A 10204-nucleotide genomic window follows, 5' to 3' on the forward strand; every position below is an offset into this window, starting at 1 on the left:
ATAATAATCATTAAAATTTAGGTTTGATTATAGGTTCTGTTTGTGATGAGTTGTACTTGATGCTTTAGAAATTTAAATGCAAGACTTTTTTGAATCCATCACATTGACCATTCAGTAACTATATTCAACACCCAATCGTTCATCCTTATAAACATGCAAAGATAGGCACGAATGAGCATTGGCCCCAAAAAAGAGAGACATACAAAAGACTGATATATATATATATATATATGTGTATATATATATATATATATATATATATATATATATATATATATATATATATATATATATATATATATATATATATAAGGGTGGTCCCCGTGGTAATCGGAGCACTAGGTGCGGTGACTCCCAAGCTAGGCGAGTGGCTCCAGCAGATCCCAGGAACAACATCGGAGATCTCTGTCCAGAAGAGCGCAGTCCTGGGAACAGCTAAGATACTGCGCAGGACCCTCAAGCTCCCAGGCCTCTGGTAGAGGACCCGAGCTTGAAGGATAAACCGCCCGCAGGGGCGTGCTGGGTGTTTTTATATATATATATATATATATATATATATATATTTTTTTTCTGAGTCTTAAAACAACCAACATTTTCTTTTTTACTGAAGTCACAGAGCAGGAGCAAGGGGGGGGGGGGTTTCCCCCAAAGGCTTCCATACAGCTATATTTGCAACTTGAGAAATTAGCCCCTAGTGGTCATTAAAAACAATGCAGGTTTAAAGCACTTCCATGTTAGCGTCACTTTTCACGCATCCATCTTTTATGTTGTCAATGGTCCAGATAGATTGTGGTGTAACTTAAAAACCAAAGGTGTTAACTGACAGATGCTAAAATTTATGTCATTTGGACCTGAATGGACCCTAGGGGACTCGTGGTAAAAAAGCATAAAAAATGTTTAATTAAGGTTGCCATGGCTCCCATTTTAAAATGCCAATCTTCAGTGCAAAATAACCACAATGTAAAAAGATATGGACTGTATGGTTAGTTTCCCCTTTCATGTGGAATTGCTTTAGAACTTACCTATCTACATTTTTATTTAGTAAATTTGCATTATTACAATTGCAAGTTTGCTACTTTGAATGACAGGTGAATGCTCACAGTGTCATTAACTGAACAAGAGGTCTGTAATCCAGTTTTGGGAAGTGGAATTCTAACATTTTATCTGTATGTCACTTGATATCGTATCAAGTGACATACGGTTACTAATTACTATACTAATTATAATTAGTGTCTGTGACTTTGTGATGCACCTACACGCACAATGCTATGCTGCATTAATATGAAATTTGTTGCATGAGTTGATAAAATAATTTGCCAGCATGATCATCACAGGGATTTTGGATGAATCAGCTGACATTATAAACTCGAGGCAATAATCTTCTAAGTTGAAAGCTTGAACCTCTCTGTTAGTGTTAAATTGATGAAACCAAATGACGTGAATCAAATGCCATGCTGATTACTAGTTTTGTTAGGAAGGCAATGAAGGCATGTCCCAAGTGTGGCTCACAAATATGTTCTTCTTTTCCTGGGATGTGAAGGATCCAACTGGTATATTCTTCATAACCCTCCCTATATATTGTAATATATAAATACCGGTATTGCTTTTGAGCTGTCTCACTATGTAATTGTATTTCATCCAACTGTTGAATGCTCAATTTCAGCCTATGTGCTAAGCTGTGGTTTTCCATTGTTTGAAGTCTGGGAAGCATTTCCCATCTTGATAAGGTATTTCTATCAGTAAACTAGTCATTTATGTGTCATGTGTTAGGTGTAAACTATATGATGACACAAGCTTATATAAAAGTCTGATACCAGCATACAGCGATCTGTGGTCACCTCCTCACTGAAAATGAGTCCTCACTGCTTCTGTGATTCTTTTAATCTTATTATTGCCTCTGATGTTTGCATAGTTTATGAAACTGAGTCAAATCTCCCTAGTGTTATTGTCTAGCCATTTCTTTTTTTATTATGATGTGTTGTTTCCACAGTTTGTATTGTCTGCACAATTCTATACACTATATGAGACTTTGCCGTGTGTTACAAGGCTCAGACCTAATTATTTAAAATTATGGCTTGCTCATTGCAGGTATGTTTCCCAGCTTGAGTCTCACAGCACTAAAAGAAAAAACGTTTGGATTCTGCCTTTAATGGCAGCAAAATTTCTGATTCTAGTCTTGTACCAAATCAAAAGCTTGATAAAAGTGATAAACATGATAAAAGTTATCCAGTGGGGTCACTAAGGTAAGGTAAAAATTTGTCATAGACTGGCTACACTGTCCCATGGTCACAAACCTTGTTTTGTACATCATATGACTTCAAGGGCTTGCAGCTAAATGGAAAGTCATGAGATTGGCAAGATGAAAAATGATAATTTCACCAACAGATTTGATGTCTTCCTATACGTCACCTCATTTCAGATAACATAATGATTCATCACATATCAGGAACTTTACATATTGTAGGTATGTAAAGCGCTATACAAATACAGGCCATTTACCATTTACAATTTACCATGTATCGGTATGTTCTGGGATTTCTTCTGTTCTTTTAATGCCAAGTCAGTGCTTCATGCAGAAGAGGTGGCCCTATGCCAAAAGATGGGTTCCTGTGGTTTCTGGAACTCACTGGAACATTAACTTAACAAAATGCTCACGGATTACATGGATATCTATTATAAAATCTTTTTAAAAAACGCTTTTGCCTCTGCTGGAAGGGATAAAATGAATACGATGATATAAAGCTTAATAATTTATTTATTTTTTTAATGAAATACTGCTTATGTTTTGATTTTATATACTGTTGTTTGTTGTTTGTTTGTTAATTAGTTAGTTAGTTTATTTGCTTGTTTTAATCAATTTTAAATCATGCTTTTTATTTGTTCTTGTTTCTAATGTCTCTGTAAAGCACTTTGAATCACCTTGTTGTTGAATTGTGCTATACAAATAAACTTGCCTTGCCTTGCCTTGCCTATAAAATGTGACAAGCATAAAAAAGTACTAAATCAACTTTTAAACTTAGTTAAAGTTCTTAACTAATGGATGCAACCAACCGATGCTGATCCACTATAGCAAAACATTACAGCTCACCTTAAACATAATTTCTATCAACTGGCAAGTTTACCAGTTAGTTGCTAACTTCATATTTGGTCAGTCTTAACTGCAGACCTGGGCATTCCGCTAAGGGTTTGAGTTTTTGGCATGTCTGGCCAAAAACTCAAATTTGCTGTGGTGCCACAGCAAATTTTGATCATTCGCCGTGATATTTTCATTTGCTGTCATTCACAAAAGCATAATCCAAAGTTTGATAAGGGTATACCCTTGAATATATTTCAATTGTAATATTTAACAATGGTTACAGCACCACCTAGTGGGAACAGGAAATGGCATGTTTTACACTTTGAGATACAGCTTCAAGGTGACTGACCTGAGCCACCCAAAATAACTCAAGAAGTTGGTCTTGGGTTCTGTGAATTTTTTGCCAAAGGGCGTCACCCTGGTGGCACTGCGAATTTTAATGTTTCACCATGAAGCATGAAATTGCTATAACTCAAAGACACGTGGTCCAGTCTCTCCCAAAGTTCACTGGCAAGATGAGAGTCCAGCCCTGAATAGACTGATATGATACTTGTCAACAATAGTTAGAACTCCACCTAGTGAAAACAGGAAATGTAATGTTTTAATTTCATATTCTACTCCTCCTAGATTGACCACATGAATAAATATCAGACTTTGATGAAGCTACAGTGTGAAAATTGGGAGATTTCATTTAACAACAAACCCTGGTGCCATGGTGATTCGTCTTGAAACAGAAGGTAATTGTTGAGGTCTTGAAAAGCCTAAAAAAATCATAAAATTTGGAAGAGACGATCAAGATGCACAAAGACTCTTGAAGCCATGGACTAAACTCCAATGGTAGTGAGCCATTTTGAATTTAATGTATAATTTTGCCAGCATTTTTGAGTTCATAGGCATCTATGTACCAATATTATGTCACACTTATAGCACCACCTGGTGGCAACAGGAAATACCCTGCAGGTTATAATCATCAAACAATTTATATGGAATTTTAATTGGTTGTTCCAGCCATAATATACAGCAGTTGACATGTGGGTAGTCGATGTATTTAGAGGTAGTCCTCCTTATTCATTTGTCAGTTTACTCTCTACATCGTACCTCTACCACTGGGAACAAAAAAAGTTTCAGAGCATGATGATACCACCGCCATGCGTGACAGTGGTACTGTGTTCTTAGGTTTGAAAGCTTCACCTTTGCGCCTCCAAACATATCTTTTGTCATTGTGGACAGATAGCTCAATCTTTTTCTCATCTGACCATAAAACCTGTCTCCTGAAGGCATTTGGTTTCTCTAAAAAGTTCTTTTGCAACTGCAAATTTCAGTTGAGCTTAAACATTTTGGAGCAGAGGCGTCTTTCTTGGATGAACCCCTTTTAGTTCCTTGGGTTGCTCATGAACATCCTAACCAAATCATCTAAGGATGACAGTTTGGGTAATCTTTCAGACCCTTGGAAAGTAGGGATGCATCAGAATAACATGTAGTAAAATACAGTTGTTTAAATTGATGAATCTGCAGCTGTTTGGAAAGGACCCATTAAGCTTCTGGAATAAACTTTCCAAAGCCCCAACTGACACCCTACTGAAAAAACTGCATTTTTTGGCCTTAGATGCTATAATAATTCTGCAATGATGCAAAATGACTGTTGTCTTAAAATTTTTGCACAGCACTATACTAGTCTGCATCAACACTGGGATGGGTGATGCCTGCAGAGATTATTAATGGCATTCACTTCAGAGGGGGGCTTTAATGTTCTGGTTCACTAGCATATGAAATTATACCAGTGAACCTTCTTGCTATAAAAAAAACACAATTTGTTTGGGCAAATTATAATGTATATATTTAAAGCTGTGCAACATGGTGAAATCCACATCGGTGTCATTACCTTTAAACTGGTAGAACTAAACACTGATACCACCTCTTATTACTCATGACCTCTTTCACAACATGATTGGGGATAAAATTTATTTATTGTCTAATTAATGTTTTTGAATATTATTGAGACTTTGAGTGATAGGTGGATCTCAACATAGACAGTTGGCTAAATGATGTAACCTCAACAAATATGAGTCACCTGTCTTTGTGGTCTTGGTGGCTCCGGGAACTTTTAAATGCAGCTGTCAGACAAATAATATTCCTTTCTCTGTGATCAACTGAACATGTCATTTACAAGTCAATGAAATTAATAACAGTAGCAGGAAACAAGTATCTGTCTCTGTGAAATGTACTCATACAGTCTATTGATCCACCTTGCTAACTAAACTGGCAATCTGCTGACAACAAAACTTAAAAGTGGTCGGACCTGAACTTTCGTGTCCTGCCTAAAAGATGGGTGTGTACCTCCCTCTGCAGACTTCACTGTCACTTCCTTTTAAGTTGAAATGCCTTATTTTATTTTAAATGTCAAGAAGAAACAAAGGACACATTTGTTTAGCTGCAGGACTTATAGAAAAGTACTAATCACTGTGGCTTGGGGTAAAGAGAGTTGGGGTGGAGGATGCAATAAGAGTTTAGATGAAAAGGTACTGCACTCGCAGAGCTTAACAAATGAACACCTACGTGACCAGAAGATCTTATCTCTGGCTTTTTGTTATAATTGATAGTTCCACATTGCCCCTCCTTGGAATTTCCCAACATTATACAGGAGGGATTATGAGTTTAGACTGTTTTGTGTGTTATTTGATTGTTATTGTTAATAGTTTTATTTAACCAGGATACGTAATGCCGAGATTAAAAACCTTTTGTGCGCTGGCCAAGACGGAAAAGAAATTGACAACTTGAAACAAAATCACATTTAATAATACTCGCAAATGTCTAAACAAGGATATTCTCGCAACCTTGACTTGGTGCTCGTTCGTCTGGGAGATAGACGCAGAAATGAAGCCACACAATTAGCCACATCTAACAAAAGAAAAGGAAAGAGAAGGCAACTACTTCTATAGATCATGTACATGTACTTATGCTAACCTAACCGTCGCCATTTTTGTTTTTGCCAACTTCAACTGATCTGTTTAGATTTGTTTCCCTGAATTTGACTCAACAGCAAAACCCAAGACTTTGCACAGAGTTTTAGACAATTGTTGCCGACACGTACTGTAATTCAAACCTTCACGCTATCTCGAGTAAAATGTCAACATTTAAGAACTTTCATACTGGTAAAGGTTTTTGGCCTATAGGAATATAAACATTTACAGTCTTTGCTACATCACCTTTACATTCCCAGTTTTGTAATTTATAGTTGTTTAAAATATCAGATTAATTAAAGAAGGAAATGGGCAGTCAAAGAAAGGGAAAGTAAACGAGGAAATTATGAATGAATACTTATGGTGAAAATGAATTATTCGTGGTTCATTTTTTCCAAAAGCAGGATGAGCTTTCTGAAAGGCAAAGCGCCACAAACCACAGTCTGAAGGAAGCAAACACATGTCAGTCACACTGTGTGACTCACGTATTACTGTTAAAATACAGTCAGTGCACTACTGCTTACAAGGAGAATAACTATTTCTCAAGCTTCCTGCTAAACACACATTCTGTTGTCTTCTAGTCATTGAATATTTAGCACAACTATGAACCAGTTTCATTTTTCACCACTGTGATTAAAAATGAGCTAAAAAAAAAGCCTCCTATCAGCAAGGAGGGAATCAGCTTAGACCATGTTGGTCACACACAGACTCTGTAAGCCTGTTATACTAACAGGGATTGAAATGGTCTGCATCCATTATGCACTTAATACCTCAGTGTTATGCACACGGATCTCTGTATGTTTCGAGAGACCACTTAAACCGAGATCATCCTCTGACTGTCACTGAGCATCACTTGGTCCCATAGAAATAAGATTCCCTGGAAGACCGAGTCGTCTGATGCAAACAGTGGTGTGATCTGATAAAACTGAAAGATGTGTCATCGGTGTTTGAACCCTCGGTCTAATGGGCCCTTAAGCAGTCTGCTTGCCTCTCTATTCATTAGTCAGTTTGCCAGATAAGATGAAACTAATATCTGTATGGCACACGGTAGCCAAGCAAGTAATTCAACACGAGATCAGTGGTTTTTTGTTTTTTTTTAAGTCTTGTCTGATCATGTTGTTTGCATTATATTCAGAACCCAAAAGAAAAAAAAGAGGACTGGGACACTAATGAAAATGTCATTTTAAAAAACAAACAAACTGAATGCTAGAGTCAGTGCTCGACAGTGACGGCCCGTTTGGTAGTTTTGACTCGTGAATCTCTCTCAGGTGACCAGTGACGTTTTTAAAAAGCTCTGTGGTCAGACATTTTTAATTGACCGACCTTTTTTTCCCCCTCTGTTTTTCCTGAAAGACCTGGAATGAATCAGAAAGGGGAAGTTTAAACGAAAACTGACTTTGTTCCCCACATTTAGCACTGAAGCGAAAGCAAGGACACATCAGTTCCCCTGCTGCTGTACACTACATTAATGCCTAAGGACATACAACATTGTATAGCACATACATGAGAATCAACCTGAATACATTAAAACTACAGAGAAGTAACATTAGCCACAACTGACCTACAGTATTACACAGCACTCCCTAATCCTGATTATGTGGCAGTGTGTAAATGTATATGGGGGAGACTTATTAAGAACTAAAGATGCATCTTAGCTATCTCAGTTTCTTTAGAATAACTAATATTCCATTTTTAAAAATTTTTTTTTTAATATGCAGCTTCCATATTGAGAGTATAACGTTTGCTTTTCTGTGCATTAGTTGATCTGGTGAAGTCAAGACAATCTCTGATGAGCGATTTTTTCTGCCAAAATGCAGATTACATGAATTCAACAAAGAGAATAATTTATGTTCATGACTTCCATTAATGTGTAATATTAGACAAATTCGGTTAAATTCAGATTTGTTTGGGGTTTTTTGTTTGCTTTTTTTTTTAAATCTTTTCCTCATTGCTTGATCATCATATCAGTTTCTCTTCACTGTCATTTCTCATTAACCGTCTTACACAACATGAAACAGGCCTCTTCTTTTGAACTGTCTAAATAAAACTGAGTAGCCTTTTGTTTCCTCCTTTTCCCTCTCACTGACACACAAAAAGTTCCTTTCTTGAACTGGTGAATGGTTTACAGATTAGCCACAAGGACAGATTATGTACCAAATTAAAAGAGAATAAACAACGTCATAACAGAGAGATAAGCAATCATATGAAGCTCAGTTCTAAATCTGTTCTTTAAAACTACACAGCAAGAAAATGTGACGACTTACTTTTTCCTTTCTTTCCTTTCTCTCTGTCTCTCTTTTTAGAAGTAAACAGAAGCAGTAAAATAAAAATGGATGCACCAGGATGACCAAAGGAAGAGCTTTAAGGCGTTTTCAACACTCAAAAGTGCGTCATCAGTGTGTAATCTGACATTTATTAAAAACATTTGTTCAGTTACAATTGCTTCAACGTTACACCATTAGGCAGTCGGTCACCGAGTGAGGCGTCCCGCTAATATGGACCCGCTACCAGTGTCGGAAACATCAGTGTCGGTTTTCTGGATGAGCCTTTTAAAAACCGAACTTCACAGAGACACCAGAAGGCGATATTAGCGCGCGCGCGCGCACACACACACACACACACACACACACACACACACACACACACACACACACACACACACACTAGAAAAATAGAGTGATTACCAATTGAATCCAATTGAGACTTTTTCATACAAAAAGAAGAAATAAAGAGAATCGCTATGCGCAATCAATGAAAGTCGAGACAAGCACAAAATTACAGCCTACGGTCTATGCTTCAACATGACTTTAGGCTATTTTGACAAAGAGTCCTGAAAAAAAATTCTTCATGTTTTTTGCAAGAAAAACAACAATGTGCCATGGGTGAACATCTGATAGCAGCATCTGGATATTTTGCACTGTGGGTTGGATACTTATTAAGCAGAGTGGGCAGAGCAGCGGGCAGTTCAGCATCTACACATGGAGTATCGCTGTTTGGGAATTCAGCAGATCGTTCCTGTATTGTTCCAGCCAGTTTCTAAGCTCGGAAATCCGGTATCCCTCTGGACCCCTGCCCCCCTGATACACCACTTTTTCATCGCTCACGATGTAAAGTCTCTCAAAGTAGGCTCCATACGCGGCGTTACATGAGTTGTCCATATTATCCACCACCACGTTGGTCTCCGGCACCTCAGTGAGCATCAGCTGAGCGGCTCTCAGTCTGTCCTCCAAACAGCGATGCTTGGGGATCTGATACGGCGCGTCCGAGCTCACCCAGCCGTCCGAGGGATGCGCCTCTTCGATATATACAACTAAAAAGTCCGCAATGTCTGCGTACTGACTCACGACGCGCTGAAACGCCGTCAGACGCGTCATGAATGGCGGTCAGGAGCAGCTGCCAAAGTTAAGAATGAGCGGTCTCTTCCCTTTCACGCAGTCCAGGATTCGCACCTGCTTCCGCTCCTGGACGAGCACCACCTCGGTGTTGGGCGCAGGGCGCCCAAGGTGCGCAGATTTGAGAAAGTCCAATTTCTGACCATGCCACACGGCCCTCAGGGACTCCAAGGTGAACATCTTGTTAGAGTCAGAGACGCACACCGGCGGGTCGTCAGGGCTCTCCTGCCTCTCTCCCATTTTCAGCAGCACTTGTTTCCTAATGCACAAGAAATCCAGGAGCCACAGCATAACTGCGGCCAGAAGGAACCGGGGCAGCAGCATCAGGCAGAGGGCTGCATGCTTCAGCGCCTTCGCCATTTGGACACCGCCGGAGTCGTCCATCATCTCTCCCCCAGCTGATAGGATGAGACTGTGCCGGCAAACGAGACAACTGGTATTTAGTCACCTTTACCCATTGGAGAAAACTATCTGACGCACGCAGGCACTCTTTTTATAGGTACAGCAGCGTTTGAATAATGAGGGGGGGGGACACGCCTCCGGTACCCGCACCGCCCACTCACATGGTGGGGATTACCTCCCGTCAACTCTGGGCTTCAAAGATCCACAAAGACATGGGAAGCGCGAGAGGAAGATATATTGAGAGGTTGAATGTTGATAACACATAACAGTTCTCTATCTTTTGGGGTTTGTTTTGTTTATTTATTTATTTTTTCTTTTTTGTACTTTATTGGGCATGTAGACTTCGTACGGTTAGTTCAGAAAGTAGGCAAAAC

At 38.9% G+C, this 10204-nt stretch overlaps 1 protein-coding gene across 1 annotated transcript; it reads right to left on the reverse strand.

Moving 5' to 3' along the window:
* Positions 1–8429: 8429 nt before the first annotated feature.
* Positions 8430–9913, reverse strand: dio3b (iodothyronine deiodinase 3b). Its single transcript, XM_026194919.1, has one exon. The coding sequence runs from the start codon at positions 9813–9815 to the stop codon at positions 9009–9011; it is 807 nt and encodes a 268-aa protein (XP_026050704.1). The 5' UTR covers positions 9816–9913; the 3' UTR covers positions 8430–9008.
* Between the last annotated feature and the right edge of the window lie 291 nt (positions 9914–10204).

This window comes from Astatotilapia calliptera, chromosome 15 (genome assembly GCF_900246225.1).
Source record: "Astatotilapia calliptera chromosome 15, fAstCal1.2, whole genome shotgun sequence".
Classification (NCBI taxonomy): Eukaryota; Metazoa; Chordata; class Actinopteri; order Cichliformes; family Cichlidae; genus Astatotilapia; species Astatotilapia calliptera.